The sequence below is a fragment of the Pogoniulus pusillus genome, chromosome 2 (genome assembly GCF_015220805.1).
Source record: "Pogoniulus pusillus isolate bPogPus1 chromosome 2, bPogPus1.pri, whole genome shotgun sequence".
Taxonomy (NCBI): domain Eukaryota; kingdom Metazoa; phylum Chordata; class Aves; order Piciformes; family Lybiidae; genus Pogoniulus; species Pogoniulus pusillus.
In genome coordinates this window covers 25356095-25375247 of record NC_087265.1, presented here as the reverse complement: position 1 = coordinate 25375247, position 19153 = coordinate 25356095, and the positions used below count along the sequence as shown (strand labels likewise).

At 45.0% G+C, this 19153-nt stretch overlaps 2 protein-coding genes across 2 annotated transcripts in view; both read left to right on the top strand.

Moving 5' to 3' along the window:
• LOC135187771 (signal transducer and activator of transcription 4-like) overlaps window positions 1-3225 on the top strand; it is a 61516-nt gene extending 58291 nt beyond the window's left edge. The window contains 5 exon segments of the mRNA XM_064166788.1: window positions 357-383; window positions 386-419; window positions 886-929; window positions 932-993; window positions 2737-3225. Of these exon segments, the coding sequence (XP_064022858.1) occupies window positions 357-383; window positions 386-419; window positions 886-929; window positions 932-993; window positions 2737-2763 (194 nt within the window). The 3' untranslated portion in view covers window positions 2764-3225.
• Window positions 3226-9116: 5891 nt separating this feature from the next.
• The window catches only part of LOC135187326 (signal transducer and activator of transcription 1-alpha/beta-like), a 28711-nt gene continuing 18674 nt past the window's right edge, over window positions 9117-19153 (top strand). Inside the window, 15 exon segments of the mRNA XM_064165938.1 lie at window positions 9117-9134; window positions 9984-10028; window positions 10030-10057; window positions 10060-10144; window positions 10744-10888; window positions 12420-12490; window positions 12492-12516; window positions 12688-12747; window positions 12749-12784; window positions 13673-13751; window positions 16207-16298; window positions 16877-17028; window positions 17931-18046; window positions 18049-18088; window positions 19018-19110. Coding sequence (XP_064022008.1) covers window positions 9117-9134; window positions 9984-10028; window positions 10030-10057; window positions 10060-10144; window positions 10744-10888; window positions 12420-12490; window positions 12492-12516; window positions 12688-12747; window positions 12749-12784; window positions 13673-13751; window positions 16207-16298; window positions 16877-17028; window positions 17931-18046; window positions 18049-18088; window positions 19018-19110 — 1085 coding nt within the window.

Genomic DNA, 19153 nt, shown 5'->3' with positions numbered 1-19153 from the left:
GCTGAAGCTGAACTTGTAGAGACGAGCTCCAAACAAGCATTTGCAGAACTGAAAGCAAGAGGCTCAGAAGCGCCAAGCTGTGGGATTGGATATTTCATTTTTAAGCCCTAAGGAGTTTTTCTCCATCATTCTGTGTTAGATTCCAAGATACCCACTCAGATCAAGGGAGCACTAAGAGCTGAACTCAAACATTCATCTCAGAATTCCCCAGATTTTTATGGCTTCTATTAAGCTAAACAGGGACAGTATATTTTGAACTTATGATGGTCTGCAGCACTTTAAGTAGATAACCAAGTTCAAATAGATAAAATTACTAGGCAATATTTAATATATTTATGTTTACACCTATCTCAAAGCCTCAGATGGGAGGGGAGGCAAAGGTTATTTCCTTCTGTATTTATCCCTGTCTCCAAATGTAAGTACTGCACATCAATTACTTGTTTTATTACCTTTACATATAATTTCAGCATTTTTTGTGCCTTCCCTTCTCCCATTCAAAATAATTGGGGACAGCAACACATGGTGTGTTTCTGTTTTGGCCAAGGAGTGCTGAAGACAGAAAGGGAGGAACTTACTTCTACTGTGCTTTTTCCTTTCATGTGGCAGAAGATTTGTTTAAATTGAATGCAAACTTCATATTACTCTGATCTGCTTGTCTCCTTTTTTTTTCTCCAGCAGCTCATATTACAGATTTCAGGTTTATCCTTGGTCCCATTTTCTCCATTTTTAAATGTATATGTAAGATTGGTGGCCTGTGCTAACAGGGCCACCAGCAAACCTGACTACAGGCTTCACTAACTTCATACACATTCACCATACTTTGCTGCCATGCATCAAATTACAGAGATGGAGATAAGATATTTTTGTGTCTTTTTTTTTTTAAAGCTTAAATGATTCTGCAGATCCACTCTCTCCATCAGATCTTCTTCCATGTCTCCAAGTGTTTATGCCGTGCTGAGAGAACACCTGAGTCCCACAGTGATTGAAACTGCTGTAAGTTGTGAACTTCTCATCTATAAGTTGACACTTAGCAAAAGGGACACATAAAACAGATGCTGGTTATAAAGTTGTTGCTTGTAGAACACTGAGAAAACTTAGAACTCTTTATCACTTGCTGTGTTACATTCTGAAAGGATGGTGCAGACATTTCCTATGCTACATGGGGCAGGATCCAGCAAGTTTCAACATCTTCAAAAGAGAACCTCCTTTGTTTAATAGTAAACTCTTAGTTTTCTGTGTCTTCAGTGATTTAATGACTTCTAATGGTCATGGATTTGAAAGCTCATCAATGTCCCTTTAAATGCCTCTCTGTAAACACTCTTCCTCACCCACAAACAGAACAATACTAAACCAAAATTCTGCCCCTGAATGGAAGCAGAGTTAAACTTGATAGACAAGTAGAGAGGTCTTAAATATACACTCACATTGAAGAGGAAGTCAAGAGCAAAACACCCTGTTTCATAGAATCATAGAATCAGTCAGAGTTGGAAGGGACCACAAGGATCATCTAGTTCCAACCCTCCTGCCCAGGGCAGGGACACCCTACCCTAGATCAGGCTGGTCAGAGCCCCATCCATCCTGGCCTTAAACACCTCCAGGGATGGGGCCTCAACCACCTCCCTTGGCAACCCATTCCAGGCTCTCACCACTCTCACGCTCAACAACTTCCTCGTCATGTCCACCTGAACCTACCCATCTCCAGCTTCGCTCCATTCCTGCTAGTCCTGTCACTCCTGATATCCTGAGAAGTCCTTCCCAGCTTTTTTGTAGGCCCCCTCTTCAGATACTGAAAGGCCACAATAAGGTCACCTTGGAGCCTCCTCTTCTCCAGACTGAACAGCCCCAACTCTTTTCAGTTCTTCACCTTTTTATCTGATGGCACTGAAAACAAACTAGTTCTTCAGCTAAAAATGAAACAGAAGCCTGAATAAAAATTCTACCACAAAAAAGCCTCCACACCCAAACAACTGAAAGGAGATTCAAACACAACTGTGATGTTATTTTTAAAGAGATTTAAGTGGTTAAGATTATTTAAGAGTCTAAGTGATTCAGTGCTGCTAGATGGTAGGTGAAATTATGAAAGCTCTTACTCAAAATGTTTTCAAGGTTTGATAGAAATTGAGGGAGAAAAGAGTTTTGGAAGATTTTTAAATAATTCCTTCCTTCCTTTTTCCACTCTATTTACTTTGCTAATGGAAATGAGGAAAATATGGGGGGGTTTATCATCCCAAATTTACACAGCTCTACCTGGTGAAGAACTGGCTAAGTATAGCAAGCAGACAACCTACATTATTAAATCAATGTTGTTTTCCTCTATTAGATGCCAGTAAAAAGTGCTGTGTGAGATGCAGAAAGCATCCAGCAGCTCAATAACTCAGTCTCAGCTTATACACTCTCTGCGGCCTTGCTGAGTTCCCTTCTGTTCTCCCCTCTCCAGATACCCCTACCCATCAGGAAAACAAGCCTGCAGTAAGAACCCTGCAGTACACATCTGTAGGCTGCAAGAACCACAAAAGTTCATTAAAAATGTAGATAATTTTTATTGCAGCTGTTTCCAAACAGTGTTTTCTAATTCTGTGTAGAACTAGAAACAGCCTCTTCAGATCCTAACTAGGATCACACTGTTCAAATAACACTGCAGTAACCTTTAGCCACAGGAGGTTTCACACTGCAGTGGGATTGTCTGCATGAACAGGAGTGGCTACCTGAGACTAATCTTTTCTTTTTCTCTTCTAGCTGAGTTCTCCTTACTCAACTGACTGAAGTTCACATACTGGATAACTGAGTAATCACATGAACACTGGATGGGTTAAAGATGAAGCAACTGAATTTTCTTCCCCATCATCTTGTAAATAAACATTTCCTGGAGAGCCATCACGGTTTTATTTCAAGCCCCTTTCTGTTATCAATGCCATGGTAAACCAGGGATCTTCTCCCTAGGGTTTACAAACTGCCTCCTGAAAGTCAGAAGTGCTGTCCTTGATGATAAAAGGTCAAATAATTTCTGCCTTTGGAAGGCCCAGCAGGGATAAATTTTACTTGCAGAATAAACATGCATAAAATTGGTGTAAATATGAAACTATGAATGTTTTACTTGGGAAAACTGCATCTAAAGAGAACTAAACACATTAATGTGTTTTGGGAAATTAGGGTTTATTATGTTATATAGTTTGTTTATTCATCAGCTTGTATACATTGGTTTAGCTTCTGTTTCAAAGCAAAGACTCATCCCCCTGAGTTTGACTGTCTCATAGATGTCTAGGGTTTGTTTTTTTTTTCCAAAGACAAACTGTCTGCAGCATAGATTTTCCAGCATAGATTTTTATCTGCCACACAGTAGAAGTTAAGAGAATCCAGTGTGGTGGGGGTTAGAAGGATCTTCTCTGGATCATGCAGTCCAATCCCCCTGATAAAGCAGGGTCACCCACACCACATAGGCCCACGATCACAAGATTTAGGTGGGTCTGGAATCCCTCTGGAGAAGGAGACTCACAACCTCTCTGGGTAGCCTGCTCCAGGCCTTCAGCACCTCACAGCAAAACAGTTTTTTCTCATGTTGAGATACAATCTCCTGTGTTCCAGCTTGTGCCTGTTGTCCCTTGTCCTATCACTGGGCACCCCTGAAAAGAGCCAGCCTCAACCTCTTGGTCCCTATCCGTTAGATATTGATCAGCATCAAAAAGATGCCCTCTCAGTCTGCTCTCTCCAAGCTAAATAGCCCAGGACTCTCAGCCTCTCTTTGTCAGTGATGCTCCAGTTCCCCCTGCATATCTGTAGCCCACCTCTGGACTCTCTCCAGTTCTCTCTCTCCTGTGAACTGAGGAGCCCAGCACTGGACCCAGTCCTCCAGATGTCACTTCACTTGGGCAAAGTAGACAAAGAGGAGGATGTTCCTCAACTTGCTGGTCACACTCTTAGTAATGTATCCTAGGATCCCATTGACTTCCTTGGCCACAAGCGCATGTTGCTAGCTAATGGTGAACTTGCTGTCCACCAGCACTGCAGATCCTTCTCTGCAGAGCTGTTTTCCAACAGGTCAATCCCTAACGTGTACTTGTACAGGGAGTTGTTCCTCCCCAGGTGCAGGACCCTTCACTTGCCCTCCTTAAACTTCATGAGGATCCTTTCCACCCAGCTCTCCAGTATGTCCAGTTCTCACTGTAGTTTCACAAGGTAGGCAAGCAAGGCTCAGAGAGAAGGGAATTAAAAAAAAGAAACAGACACAAATTATAGTGTCAAAAAGGTTATCTCCATTTTATCACTGATAGACAGGATAGTAACACTTTAATCCTTTCAAAAAAAGCCAAATCTATTTGTGCATGAAGTACTCAGACACTACAGCCAGTACTACAAAGAGAAAATCCTGATTTTGTTGTTTTGGGTTTTTTTTTCCCTCACATGAACCGTGAAAGCTCTGTTAACAGAATAATAAACAGGCCAGTCAACGGCCACTGCATTCTCTGGATGCAGGGTCATTTGAGATTTGATCCTTCTCTGCAGAACACATGGCCAACACATGCCACAAAATCACCTGAGCATTTACACTTTGCAGTCTTTTCATGTAGGTACAATTCAGACATCTGGGATGAAACTTGACCTGCTTGAATGAGTAACACATGCATTTGATTTTTGTTTCTCTTTTTCACTCACTCCTCTCACCCATGCTGTTGATGTTAGTTGAAAGTAATGGAATGGAAACAGAAACATGGAGTAGATTTTAAATTATCAAACATGTCTATTTCTTAACCTAGGTGTCATTTGGCCTAGGAAAGTGTCCTGTAGAAATTGCCAAAAACACAGAAGAGAGATTGTGTATACACCCAGTAACATCTGTAATTTATAGGGACCTAGGGATAATACAAGCAGATTTCGTCTTAAAATGGGATACTTGGACTTCTGCTGAGTTTTAAAGATACAGACAGATACAAGTCTTGCTGGTTTTTGTTGATATCACTCGGGAACTTACTAGCAGTGACACAGACTTCTACAAGCAGCAGAACCTCTCTGCTTGCATCAGCTATTGCATGTCTTTTGATTCTAATCTCATGATCTTAACTCAAACAAAATAGGGGCATCTTCTGCTTGGGACCATCTAAGCTTCATGAGAGTACTGTAAAAAAGGGGGCCAGACAGGGCACACGCATCACAGTCTTGGATCTCCTTCCTCCTTGCTCCCTGTGCAATGCAACTCAGAGTTTCAAATCTTGACTTGAACACAATGTATTTCTGGTTACTGAATAGCCTTGTGGATCGTGAAGTTTTAGGCTACTGTTTTAAAACAGATTTTCCATAGGTAGGTTTAACAGTTCATTGAAAGGCTTATTACTTTAAATTGGTTCACTTCTTAGAGGAACATTTGACTCTTTAGCCTTCAACTGTAAGATAAATGTATATAGCACAGCCTCTTTCTGTTACAACAGAACACTTCCCTTTCAGAACACAGAATCATTCTGGTTAGAAAAGACCTTTCATATTGAGTCCAGTCGTGATCTAACTGTTGCCAGTCTGGTGCTAAACCATGTCCCTCACACCACATCTATGTGTCTTTTAAACACCTCCATGGGGTGGGGATTCAGCCACATTCCTGGGAGCCTGTCCAGTGTTTTGATATGCCACTATGAATAAGTGCAGGAGTCTCTTGTAGAATGACTTAGGAGGAAAGGAAAGAAAATAAACAACACCCTGAAAGGGATGCCTCAAATGCTACCACAAGAAACAAGACATCCACTTTTAAAAGTACTTTTACTGTGCTTGTGCATTCACTGTTTTGACAGCAAAATCAAAAACACGTGAAAAAAAAAAACAAATCCTGTTGTGTGCTTTGTGTCCTGTCACACTGACATTAAAGATTCTAATTGCACAAATGTAAAGTTACCTCTGTTCTAGCTTGTCTTTATCCCAACATTTATATCCACTACGTCAGCAGCCATTTCATACCACAAAAGTTTACCAAGTGGACTTTCTATTTACTTGTTTCTTCCACGGACTAAGAATTGTCTCCTGTATCTGAGGAAAGCAGGGGATACAAAGGTTATCAAGAAGGGATCTAAGTATTCCTGGAGTCCTGAATTTTTGTTTTTCTCGTTTTTGTTGGCACTTCATACAAAACAAACTACATGTGTCCAAGTAGTAGTAGCAGTGTCCTACAAAAAAAAAAAAAAAAAAAAAACCAACTAAAAAACAAAAACCCACAAACAAAAACCCCAACAACCCCAAAAACCAAACCAAACAAAAAAACCACTATTAAAATAAAGGTGCCGGAATGACAATGAAGCCTCCTCATCGAAGGATATTCCCTGGGAAGAAAATTCTCAACTGGACAAAACTCTAGGAACAGCTAAAGCATGTTTCCCTAACTTGAACAAAATCTCCACTACGGTTCCCAAGCTAACAACTGTTTGGACATTCCTTTATCACACTTCCATTCTTTCCCACCCACGCACAGCAGCCAGCTGAGACAACGGTCACCCTCAGATCTCTGTGCCCCAGCTACTGCTTTCCGGGCCCTGTCTGAACTGGCCACGGAGCGTTTTCACTAGCAGCAGTTGGGAAAACCTGAGATTTTTCTTACTGCTGAGGTGGAAAGCATGTCCTATTGCTTATAGTTCAGAACTACTTTATACTTCCAATGCGTTCAACTTCCGATAAATCGTGACAGTGAGACGAGACAAAACAAGGCGCTGCTTTCCAAGTGGGGGAGAGCTAAGCCAGGTCAGCCATCAGTGCCACCATGTCAGGGGGCTGATACCAGCCGCCAGTCACCGCTCGGGACCCGGTGGCCCCTCTCACCGCTGAGGCCAACAGAAAAGGGAAAGGCGCAGCAGCTGTGACCAGACGTGCAGCCAGCCGAGGGGCAGGCTTGGGGCAGAGGACGAAGCGGCAAGGGCGGACAACAGAAGACTCCACTTTCGGCTTCCCTCAGCCGCCCTTATCCGGTTGCCCGCCGCCTTTCCCTGAAATCACGTGTGCGACTCGTCCTCCTCCCTTCCCCCCCTCCCCCCCCCCGCGCCTGCGCACTACGCCCCAAGGGGGCAGCCCGTTCCCTGAGGAGGCGGGGGCTGGCACCTACAGGGCACCTCCCGGGAGCTGCGTTGGGTGGCTGGAGAAGGCTGCCGATGCCGTAACCGACAGGTGAGAGGGGAAAACCGGCGCTGGGGAGATGCACGGTGGTGGCAGGTGGCTGCGTCTTAGGGGATCAGGCAGCGGGGTGAATGCCCCGTGTCACTAACCCATGGCACTCTTCGGAAAGGCCCTGGCTTGCTCTCCTTGGCTGGTGTCTGGAGGTAGTCCGCGGAGCTTTACGCTCCACTATGTTCCCTTCTGGGGCAACAGGAGTCATCTTTAAGGGTTTCTAATCTGACTGCTTGCGGGGACACCGTAACCGCGACATCTACCTCTCGAGCTTGTCTTTCACCTGTTACATATGCTCTAAAAAGTACTTCTCACAGGCTTTATTGCCTTCTCGACAGCGGCACGTTCTGTCGCAGGTCTCAGGCTTTTAATAACGCTGTCCCGCGGCTCCTGAGGGCCGGCAGAAACGGGCCTGACCCCGGGACGGTGGTCACCCTATGGCTCAGCTTGCCGCTGTCGCGCTGTTAGTATTTTCCTAACAGGTGTAACCTCTCTCTGTGTGATGTGTGGTTCTTCTACTTGCGAACTCCGTAGCAGTGGGCACCAGGTAGGGCACCAGGTAGGGCACCGATGCAGCCCTTTGGGGTGTTGGGCTGGGCGCCCCGCCTCTCAACGCGGTAGACTGAGGGTTGTGGGCGGGACAACCTGGAGCCGCGGCGCGCCCATTGGCCCAGGCGGCGAAGGCTGGGTTCTGATTGGCCCTGCCACCAACCGCCTGCTGGGGTATTTCTGGTCGCAAGCGAGGTTCGCGAATGCGGAGCTCGAGTAGAGGTTTGGCGTTCGGATAAGTGCGGGTGGTTCCAGCGGCTGCTCTGGGAGGAATCTCGAGGTAGAACGGTCTGTGGAGCTGTAGCAGTAGGGGGAAGAGTGTGAAGCCGCGGGCGGTAGGGCCGGCACTCCTGCGCTCTTTGCTCTCCTTGGCCTACGACCGCACGTTTAGACGCAGAGCACCCGGGAAAGCGGGAGGGACGTGAAGTACGGGGCTAAGTGCGTACTTAAGGGTTAGATGGAGATAAGTGCAGCCACAAAAAAGTCGAGTTTCCTTGTGGGAGAGACCCTTGAATGGGAATGGTATCGATGCACATACCCACCAACCGCAGGGCAAAGGTACCTTTGGGATGCGGCCCCGTCTGCCAATACCCAAGGGAAGGCAGAACAGCGAAACGGGCTTTCCATCTTGCAACCGCCGTCACTGGCAGGCTGAGCTCTGTATCCACTACTTGTTTTCTGATGCCTTTTCCACAGTAGGGGTGCCGACTTGCTGCTTTTTAGTGTTTCTTTGCATCCCTGCAGATTGCATTTGCTGTGTTGTCATATGGCTCTGTAACTGACGCTTTCCCTGGCTCTCTGCACCACTACTCAGTCCTTTCACAGCCTAGTTGCTTTAAGACACAGAAGACTGAAGTACATCTTTAAGCAATACAGGAAAAAAAACACACACAGCTTCATGCACTGAGAAATTCTTCAGCTTTAAGGCACAGGGAGATTAGAGTACATCTTTATTTACACAATACAGGAAAAAGTCCCAAATGGGCTAACTTCATGCATGGAGAAATTCTTCAGCTTTCTGCACCAATGTTGTATTTAACTGTGCCTTGTTCCACCACAGCATGCTCAAATACTAATGTTACCTGTAAGTTTAACCCCATGCACATAAAAGCCATCAAAACCCACACTTAGAGCATAATACCATTTTAGCTCTGATTTCTTCTCAGCATAGCGTATCTGCTCAGGAGCTGAGGGGAATGGCATATAAGCATATAAGGTTATGGCAGAAAGCCCTGAATAAGATATTCCTTTCACCCCAATGCTTCCATATTCCTTGGATAGGTCCTATCACCCTTCTGAAAAAAGACTTGCATCTCACCACCCATTGTGCTCAGTCTGAACTCTTCCTTGGGCATGCTTTACGTGCTGTTTCAACTGCAGAATCACAGAATATATCTGGTTGGAAGAGACATCAAAGATCGTCCAGTCCTGACAAGATGCTAGTCAGCAGTCCAGTGAGGAGTTAACTGGGTTGCAGCCAGAGACCATGTATCAGGCCAGTGTTGCAGAGCTGTTACTGTACAGCATGGCTTCTCTCAATCATATTCATTTAGGTAATTTGTGTCTGCTGCAAGGATTGATTAATTTAGCTTGAAATTTTTTTTGTGGGAACTAAGGCATGCAGTAGAAAATAAACCATCTCTCCAGTACTTCCCCATTTCATGTGACTGCAGCAGTCAAGTGAGGCTACAAATTACATCTGAAAATTGGTTCCCAGAGGTTTCCTTCTTTTTTTTCACTAATGGGGAGTACATGGTTAGGGTGAACCTTTTAGAATAGGGTAATCGGTTTGGCCTTAGTGATCCTGAGGATCTTTTCCATGTGAATGTTTCTGTGATCCTGTGATTTCCACAACAAAAGGTGGAATTCTGTTTACAAACTACAGCATCAAACAGGTTCTCATTCCTATATCCATATTAAACAAGAGAGTGGCAATGCACCAGTACTCTAAATGCTGTGAAAAGAGGTCCAAAGGAAGAAAGAGAGCATATTTTCTTAGGGTAGGCTGATAGAGCTTTGAGTTGCTTTCATGTAATAGCATGCTACTATCTTATTTTGCCTTTTTTTTTTTAATTAAGATAGCACAGAAACTGAATTCAGTCATAATGATCAGCTTTATAGATTTGTTAGAGATGAGAAGCAAATAGTGGTGTTTGCCAGAAGCTTTTCCCTTCCTATTCCTTTGCCATTGTTCCTGAAAACTGTAAAATGAGTGCTTTTCACCATTTCAAATACTATTTAAATGTTTCCACTGATTATTTTTTTTTTTAAGTACTTTTTTTCTTCTTTCCCCTCTCCTTAAGAATGACTCAGTGTATCAGCTGCAACAACTTGATTCCAAGTTTTTGGGAACAAGTCCACCAGCTGTACGATGACAGCTTCCTATGGAAATCAGGCAGTACCTGGCTCAATGGCTGGAAAACCAGATTGGTAGAGCACAGAAATTTGCCTTCTGGATGTGTGGGTAAGCAATCTTGTTTGTACATGCACGTTATAGGTGGTGAAATAATACTGGGGAAGCAAGCTGCTAGGTGAACTTTCATGGTAGGCAGTTCAGTAGCTGCATTGGTGCTGCTGTAGCTTGTGTTTCTGCACCTCTTCAAGGCTTTCTACAGGGACCTGACACCTGGAGTAACAATTGTACTGGCTCACATTTCCTCCTAGTTGGCCTGTGACAAAAGTGGCTGTTTTAAGACCAATGAATGGCTCCTTGGCACCTCAGCCTGTTTGCTCTTCACAGACTTTGAACCTGAGCCAAGATTTTTATGGGGTGTTTTTCTGATACAGTGCGCACATGCATCAATTTTAGCTTCCTGATGTGCATGGAATTAGTAAATCAAATTGCACAGTTGAGTGTGGCAAGGATAATACACAGGAAAACAACATTCTGCATCAAGGAAAGTAAGGACAATTGAGAGAAAGAGCTTGTGTTTTGAAGGTGATCCTTACTGCTTGCATATACTACATCTAGAATTAGGGGTCAAAATAAAGTGTTCCTTTGTGCATGTCTTGAATGCTGTCTTGAAAGTGTATTTAACATAACATGCCTTGAATTGTTTCCAGGGAACATGCAGCCAACAATGTGTCTTTTGCAACGGTGCTATTCCATGACCTGCTGTCACAGCTTGATGAGCAGTTTAGTAGATTCTTTGATAAAAACAACTTTTTGCTGCAGCACAACATAAGGAAAAGCAAGCGTAATCTTCAGGTATGCCTAGGGTTTATTCCTGTAGACTTGCTTGCTTTGCTTCACCAGTGCAATTGGGATGCCTCTGAGCAACCTTAAATGGACAAAAATCTTAAGCTAAAAGGCAGAATTCATAATTTTAATTGGCTACAGTTAGTTTTATTACCAGTACAGTTAGTTCTGAGAATTCTAGCAAAAAGATTTTTTTTTTGTCGTGTTTACATTCAGAGCCTTTACTCAAATGTTTTGCTTGTTCAATGTAGTTTCACTTGTCCAACCCCTTCCCCAGTCACTTTTCTCAGTAAGCTGCTGATGCAGAAGAAACACGAAAAATAGTTCTTTCATATAACTGCAGAACTGCAGACCTTAGCAAATGGACTTGTCATTAGACAGCAATTCTGTGCATCCTAGTGACAAAGAAAAGGGCTAAAACATTTTATGGGTGAATACCACAGTATCACCAAGGTTGGAAGAGACGTCACAGATCATCAGTCCAACCCTTTACCACAGAGATCAAGGCTAGACCATGGCACCAAGTGCCACGTCCAACCTTGCCTTGAACTGCCCCAGGGACTACGACTCCACCACCTCCCCGGGCAGCCCATTCCATGTCCCAATGACTCTCTCAGTGAAGAACTTCTCCTCACCTCGAGCCTAAATTTCCCCTGGCGCAGCCTGAGGCTGTGTCCTCTTGTTCTGGTGCTGGCCACCTGAGAGAAGAGAGTAACCTCCCCCTGGCCACAACCACCAGTGCAGAACATATCCTTAGTAGGCTTAATGAGTTGTGTTAGTATTCCCCTCCTTGTAGGGCTCTATGCCAGAGGATCTTCCTTAAAGTCACCTTCCCCACGTTTCACATACATAGCCTATTTCACATATACCTAGCTTCTCAGCAGAAGACAGTGACTAGAGGCCTGTTTTCTGAGGAGAAAACATAATCAGGCCGTACCTATGTGATAGCAACTGTAGATCAGCAGTGAAAGATGAGTCTAGAAGGAAGGCACGTACAGCTCAGCAGCCCCCTGGGTTGGTGTCATTCTAAGCAGAGCAAGACAGTACCAATCCAGAGCATATCTCTCTCAACTTTGCATGCCTGTAAGACAATAAAGTTAAGCTTATATCCAGCCATGACTATGTGGTGGGGAAGGGCAGGCAGCACCTCTCCTTTACATCACTGAACAAAAGCTGTACCTGTCCAGACTAGAACAATGGCCCTTCAAAACCAGCACTGTATGGGCAGAAGTGATGGAGATGGCTCAAGAGAGGATGAGCTCCTTAGGACTGTAGGGTAGTATGTCACCTTCCCTGGTAGTGGCCTCTGATCATTGTTTTGTGCTGAGTCCTATCTCTTCATGCACCAATGAACTAAAATAACACTCATCTGTGAGGCTGGTTGCAGCTGTCAAGCTCCCTGTAGTCTTAGAGCATGATATGACCTAATGCATGCCTCTCAGGGCCTCACTACAGTCACCCACTAATGTTTTTGACAGGCAGTTTACTGAAGGACGAGAAATTAGAGGGCTGAACTTTAACAGACTGTCTTTAATGCCAGGATAACTTCCAAGAAGACCCTGTACATATGGCAATGATTATTTACAACTGTCTGAAAGAAGAGAGAAAATCCTAACAGTGCCCAGCTGTCGAATCAGGTTAACAGTTTTGGGTTGTGATGGTTTGGGCTCTTACCCCCCCCCCCACACTTTGTATTTGCCCCAGCTAACTCAGACGGCCTCTGGGAATATAGATGAAGCAATTTATTTACAGCTAGCAGAATTTACACTGGTTTGACTTTGGTTGTTGTTTTGCTTCCTTCCCTCAAGATGGAAGTGGGGAGTGCACAGAACACTGTGATTGGGATGCTGGACAAACAGAAGGAGCTGGGATGCAAAAGTTAGGACTGTGAAAAAAAGTGTTACAGTAAGTACAACTAAAGTGCTGATGTTTGTTGATTCACGTGTTTGTTGAAAAGCTTCAGTACAGCAGATGGCCAAAAAAGGGTAATGGGTTTGGGTTTTAACATTGTTTTCAGTCAGTCAGCGGTGACAGAAAATAATCACGCTGTCGCAGAATGTTAGGGGGTGGAAATGACTTGAGAAGTCATCCAGTCCAACCCCGTGACATAGCAGGATCCACCTGGAGAGGTCATACAAGAATGTATCCAGGCAGGTTTTCAATGTCTCCAGAGAAGGTGACTCCACAGCCTCTCTGGGCAGCCTATTCCAGGTTTTTCCTTATGTTCACATGGAACCTTCTTTGCTCCAGCTTGCACCCATTGCCCCTTGTCCTGTCATTGGTCATCACTGAGGAGAGCCTGGCTTCATCCTCCTGACACTGCCCTTCACATCTTTATAAGCCTCCTCTTCTCCAAGTTAAAGAGCCCCAGCCCACTCAGCCTTTCCTCAGAAGGGAGCTGGGGTTGTTCAGCCTGGAGAAAAAAAGACTCCAGAGGGACCTGATAGCTGCTTTCCAATACCTGAAGGCTCTCCAATGCAGAAAGGCTGGAAAGAGACTTTATGTAAGGGTGTCTAGCGATAGGGTGAGAGGGAATAGTTTTAAAGAGGGGGAGAGTAGGTTTAGACTGGATCTTAGTTAGTAGCTCTTCTGTATGAGAGTGGTGAGACTCTGGAATAGGCTGCCTAGGAAGGCTGAGAGGTGTCCCTGCCCATGGCAGGGGGTAGGGATGGATGATCTGTGAGGCCCCTTCCAATCTGAGCCCTGCAATGGCTGAAGCAGTTTCCTCATCAGTAGCCTTGCATTATGTGGAAGTATTGAATAATTGTGGCCATTTTCGTTTGTGCCTTATAGGATGTGGAGCAAGACATCAAGACGTTAGAGGATATGCAAGATGAATATGACTTCAAATATAAAACTTTGCAGAACAGAGGTGAGTTACTTACGTAGGATACACCTTACTCTGTAGAGCTCAGAGTAAACTCTGCTGTCTTGCTTCAGGAAGCTAAACCTAACAACCTGCAGGCAAACCTACTGCTAATGTCCTTCTTTTATGAAATTTACTTTATGCTGAAACCTGAATTCCTGGATTCTCAGCATCCATCTGTTCTTACAAGAACAAAAAGAGCCTCTTTGTTAGTGCAGCAGTCTTTTATCTTTTACACTTAGAAACAGCAAGCCCTCTAGACTCTGCCTATTCAGCCATACACCTAATCATTAAGTTTAGGCTTCTCTTTGCATCTTGTGCTCCACAGGTGCCTTCCCTGCTCCATGTTTTGTAGACCCCTGTGTGTTAAGTGAAGCACATGCAACTATCCTGCACACTGTTTCAGTAGCATAGATTTGCCTTTTTTGACCACTTGTTTTACAGAGAACCTTCAGTTTCCAGTCTTGGGCTTGAACATTTGCAGATTAAAACATAAAGTTCTGTTTAAAAACTAAAAACAACAAAAAACCCAAACAAAACAACCCCAAACCAAGAAAACCTCACAACCTACTGCCCTCCAACTCTCCACGCTCAAGCATAAGTGTGTGTTCAGCAAGTAGAGGGAGGTTTCTTCTTGCCCTCTTACTCTGCCCTAGTTAGACCACATCTGGAATATTTGTGTACATTCTGGGGCTTCCTAGTTCAAGAGGGACAGGAGGCTACAGGGAGATAGTTCAGTGGAGATCTAAGAGGATGGTTAAGGGACTGAAGCATCTCTGGTTTGAGGGAAGGGACTGAGAGACCTGGGGCTGTTTAGTCTGAGAAGGAAAGGCTAAAAGTTGACCTTATCAGTGTCTACAAATACCTGGAGGGTGGCTGTCGGAAGAACGAAACCAGTCTCTTCAGTGACAGCCAGTGATAGAATGAGGGGGCAATGAATGTGAGCTCAATCACAGGAAATTCCATCTCAGCATGAGAAAAAACTTTACTGAGAGGGGGATGGAGCTGTGGAGCAGCCTGCCTGAGAGGTTGTTGAGTCTCCTTCTCTAGAGATCTTCAAAACCCACCTGCATCTGGTTCTTGTGTGGCCTGTCCTAAGTGGTCCTGCCTTGGCAGGGCGATTGGACTGGATGACCTCGGGAGATCCCTTCCAACTCCTATCTCCTTGCGGTTCCAAAACAAGTTGTCAGTTGACTATCCCTCGGAAGAGGGATGGGTACTGGAGAGAGCACTGAGCCCTGATCTTTGTACTTTAGGGCAGGTAGTGATTCTCTGAGGCAGACAGAACCTCCAACCTAAGGTCAGTAGGCAGCAGAGGTAGTGGCTGGGGCACCTGCTTAGGATATGTCAGCCCAGGCTGCCCTGAGGAAGCTGTAAACATCTGCCCTTGGACTGAGAGTTGACTTCTGTTGCCAGGTTAAGTAACACAAACAATTCATGTCGGCAGCATGAGAACAAACTGCTCAGCGTGGGTTTTTACATGATACAATCACAATTTGAAAGCAGCCTCTTGCTCTGAAAAACAAGCAAGCTCACATCTCAACTGCTCCACTGTGATAGAGTCTTTTCCTTGCATTAGTGCTAATTTTAGGCTGTCCTTTCCAAAGGGAAAGGAAGGAGGGGGAAAAAAATTTAGGAGAGTAGATATTGCCTACCTTAAGCTTTAAGGGATACTTCACTTGGCACTAGCCAGCAAGTCCCCCTTCTCCCCTCAGTGTTCCCCACCATACTTTGGTGTGCCAGTTGATGGAAAAGTCATCACGAGCCAGCAGTGGTTGCTTGCAGCCCAGAAGACAGCCACGTGCTGGGCTGCATCAAAAGCAGCAGGTTGAGAGAGCTGATTCTGCCCTTCTACTCTGCTTGGTGAGACCTCTGCTGCGGTACCATGTCCAGTTCTGGTGTCCCCAGCATAAGAGGGACATGGAACTGCTGGAGCACAGCCAGAAGTGGGCCGGAGAGATGATCAGAGGGCTGGAGAACCTCCCCTATGGGGGCAGGTTGAGAGTGCTGGGGCTCTTCAGCCTGGACTAGAGCAGGTTTAGGGGAGATTAAGAGTGGCCTTCCAGTACCTGAAGGGCACTTACAGGAAATCTGGGAAGGGACTTTTTGTAGGTGCTTGTAGTGATAGGATGAGAGGGAATGGCTTTAAGCTTGAGGAGAGCAGATTGAGGGTTTGATATTAGGAAAAAATCTTGACAGTGAGAGTGGTGAGACACTGGAACAGGTTTCCTAGGAAGGTGGTGGATGTCCCCTCCCTGAAGGTGTTTCAAGGCCAGGTCGGATGGGACCTTGAGCAGCCTGGTCTAGTGGAAAGTGTCCCTGCCCATGGCAGGGAGGTTGGAACTAGATGATCTTTTAGGTGTCTTCCAACCTAAACTATTCTGTGAACCCTGTCATCCCACAGCCATGAGCTGTTGCTCTCCCTTCAGCCTCGCCTTCACAATGTGAACTTACTTTACAGAGCACGAGTCCAATGGGATGTCGCAGGATGACTCTAAGAAAGAACACATGAATCTCAAGAAGATGTTCCTATCCCTTGACCTGAAGAGGTAGGTAATGCTTTGTTTTCTTTCAGAAGGCATCAAAACTTTATTTTGAAGACTTGGTCATTTTCATTGGGCTGACATAAATTGCATGAAAGAAAACTGCCAGTTGAACAAAGATTTCATCCTTTCCAGCCTGGCTGAACGATCTAGAACCTTGTCAACAACATTCTTCTTCTAGCAGCGTTTGTCACACTCTGTCAGGTGTCACAATGATGATTATGTTCATGAGGAAACGGTGATAAAAAACTGCAGCTCTGTTAGATTGTGATATGCTTACTCATCCTGCACTGCTGAGGTTTACAGCAAGCATTGGGCCATCCCTGATACACACCTGGGACACCCACAGATATGAGGCACTGGCTCTGCATGGTTCAGTGATGTTGAAGATGAGTTGTTCTCCACTCAATCCAGCAGTCACTCCAGCTGAAAAGATACAGGGTGCTTTAGAAAACATCCTCTGGTGTCAGAAACTTACTCTGAGGGTCCTCACAGAGGCTGGCAAGACAGGTGGCTCAGAAAAACCCAGTCCTACCTTGGCTAATGCAAAGTACTTTTAATAAGCAGAGTAATTTAATGTTCCTGCAGGAAGTGGTGAACAAGATAGTGCAGCTGCTGAACACCACAGAACACACACAGAGCGCTCTTATTAATGAGGAGCTGGTGGAGTGGAAACACAGACAACAGACTGCGTGCATTGGTGGCCCACCCAATGCTTGTCTTGACCAGCTGCAGAACTGGTAAGGCTCTAGTTGAGGGCTGTGTTGGACAGGAGCTTGCAGTGTTAGGAAGAAACACCCAACCTGTGAAATATCCCAGAAGACAGAGGGGATCTTCTTGGTGCTGATCTATAGCTAAAGGGCAATGAGCAAGAGGATGAGCCCAGGCTCTTTTCAGTGGTGCCCAGTGACAGGACAAGGGGCTATAGGCACAACTTGGAACACAGTAAATTCTACTTAAATGTGTAGGGATAGATGAGGGCAATGTCTTGAAACTGGAGCAGGGCAGATTTAGGTTGGGCATAAGAAAGAAGTTCTTTACAGTGAGAATTGTGAAATACTGGAAGGGGTCACTCAGGGATGTGGTTGAAGCCCTGTCCCTGGAGACATCCAAGATCAGACTTGATTTGGCCCTGGGCAGCCTGATCTAGTTAAAGATATTCTTGCTGACTGCAGAGTGGGTGTTGGACAAGATGACCTTTGAGGATCCTTTCCAACTCAATGCAATCTGTGAATGAGTTAAAACTTTGCTGTGAGGGGTGATGGAGGCCTGGGCAGGCTGTCCAGAGAGATTGTGGAGTCTCCTTCTTTGGAGAGATTCCAAACCCACCTGGACATTGTGATCCTGGATAACCTGCTGTGGGGTGACCCTTCTTCATCAGGGGGATTGGATTAGATGAACTCCAGAGGTGCCTTCCATCTCCTAACAGTCTGTGAACTGGTTAATGTGACACATTTTCATTCTGTCGCTTCATAAGGACATTTGATTTTTTTTTGTTTGTTTGTTTTATTACTTCATCACATTGCCAATGAGCAAGAAGTGTTTCTTTGTGCACTGCCTTAGGGACAGTCACCTGGCTGGTGTCCTCAGTGCTGTTACAACTCAAAACCGTGCTGAAAATGATAAGATTGTGTAATTGTAGGTTCACTGTTGTTGCTGAAAGCCTACAGCAAGTCCGCCAGCAGCTCAAAAAGCTTGAGGAACTGGAGCAGAAGTTTACCTATGAGCCTGATCCTATCACAAAAAACAAACAAGTTCTGCAGACAGAACCCACAGCCTTTTCAGACAGCTCATCCAGAGGTACTAGAAGACCCTTCTTGTCTGTTGTTTTGAGTGAATAAATGGATGAAGAGCACCTTCCCGCGTGCTCCGAGCATTTGCTGCATGCTAACTTCACATTTTCTGAGGTTTTCCCAAGTCTGTCACAAATACTGAGATCAGTGAACATTTTAGAGGTTTATCCTAGAGTTTCCACAGGCCTGCCCCATCTCTGTGCCATGCAAGGTACTGTAGCTGGAAGTTACCCAACACAAGACCAGAGTCCCAGCAGGCAAAAATATGGATGCTGCAGAAGACTTGAATCTAGCAGTTTAAGAGCAGGGGTATTAGATAGTCAATGACACTCTCTTCTGAGGGGTCTAGAATCCCCAGTTCCAGAGTCCCATTCAGTGCTTTGAAAACTGAGGAAGACACAGGCATTGATTTTTCAACAAAGCAAAGGCAGTGAGGACAAGCTGTAGAAACCCAGCCGATTAACTTCTGTGTGAGCTGCTCTTCAGTTACCTTGCCTGTGAGTATAGTGGAAGGAGAAGTCCTCCATGTTGCCCGAGACTTGGTAGCAGTAAAAATACTGCAGGATTTCTGTCTGGCACGATGCTGCACAAAAGGTGCCCAAGACAGCAACACTCCTCACTTACAGATGTAGCCAGCATAATGCGTTCAGGTGCTGTATGATTTCAGGGAATGCTGAGACAGCAACTCTGATTCCTCAAGCCATCAATGTCTTCAGGAAAAGCCAACCCTTGTGAAATCACTTTGGACTTGCAGTATTTCTATCCCCCTTGGTACAAGTGAAAGAAACCAACACACAGACCTCTGTAGTTTGAAACTGAATGAATAGAAGTGTACTTTCAGTAGTGCTGGTAAATCACCATGCTTTAAATTAAGTTCTCTTCTTCTGTAAGACAACCTTAGTAAATTCAAGTGCCTTTGATCTGTTCTTTCCATAGCTCCTTTGTGGTAGAGAGGCAGCCTTGCATGCCAACACATCCTCAGAGGCCTTTAGTCCTGAAGACAGGAGTTCAGTTTACTGTAAAACTGAGGTATGCTTCCCCTTTCCCCTTGTTTTCCGACAAGCTTTTCAAG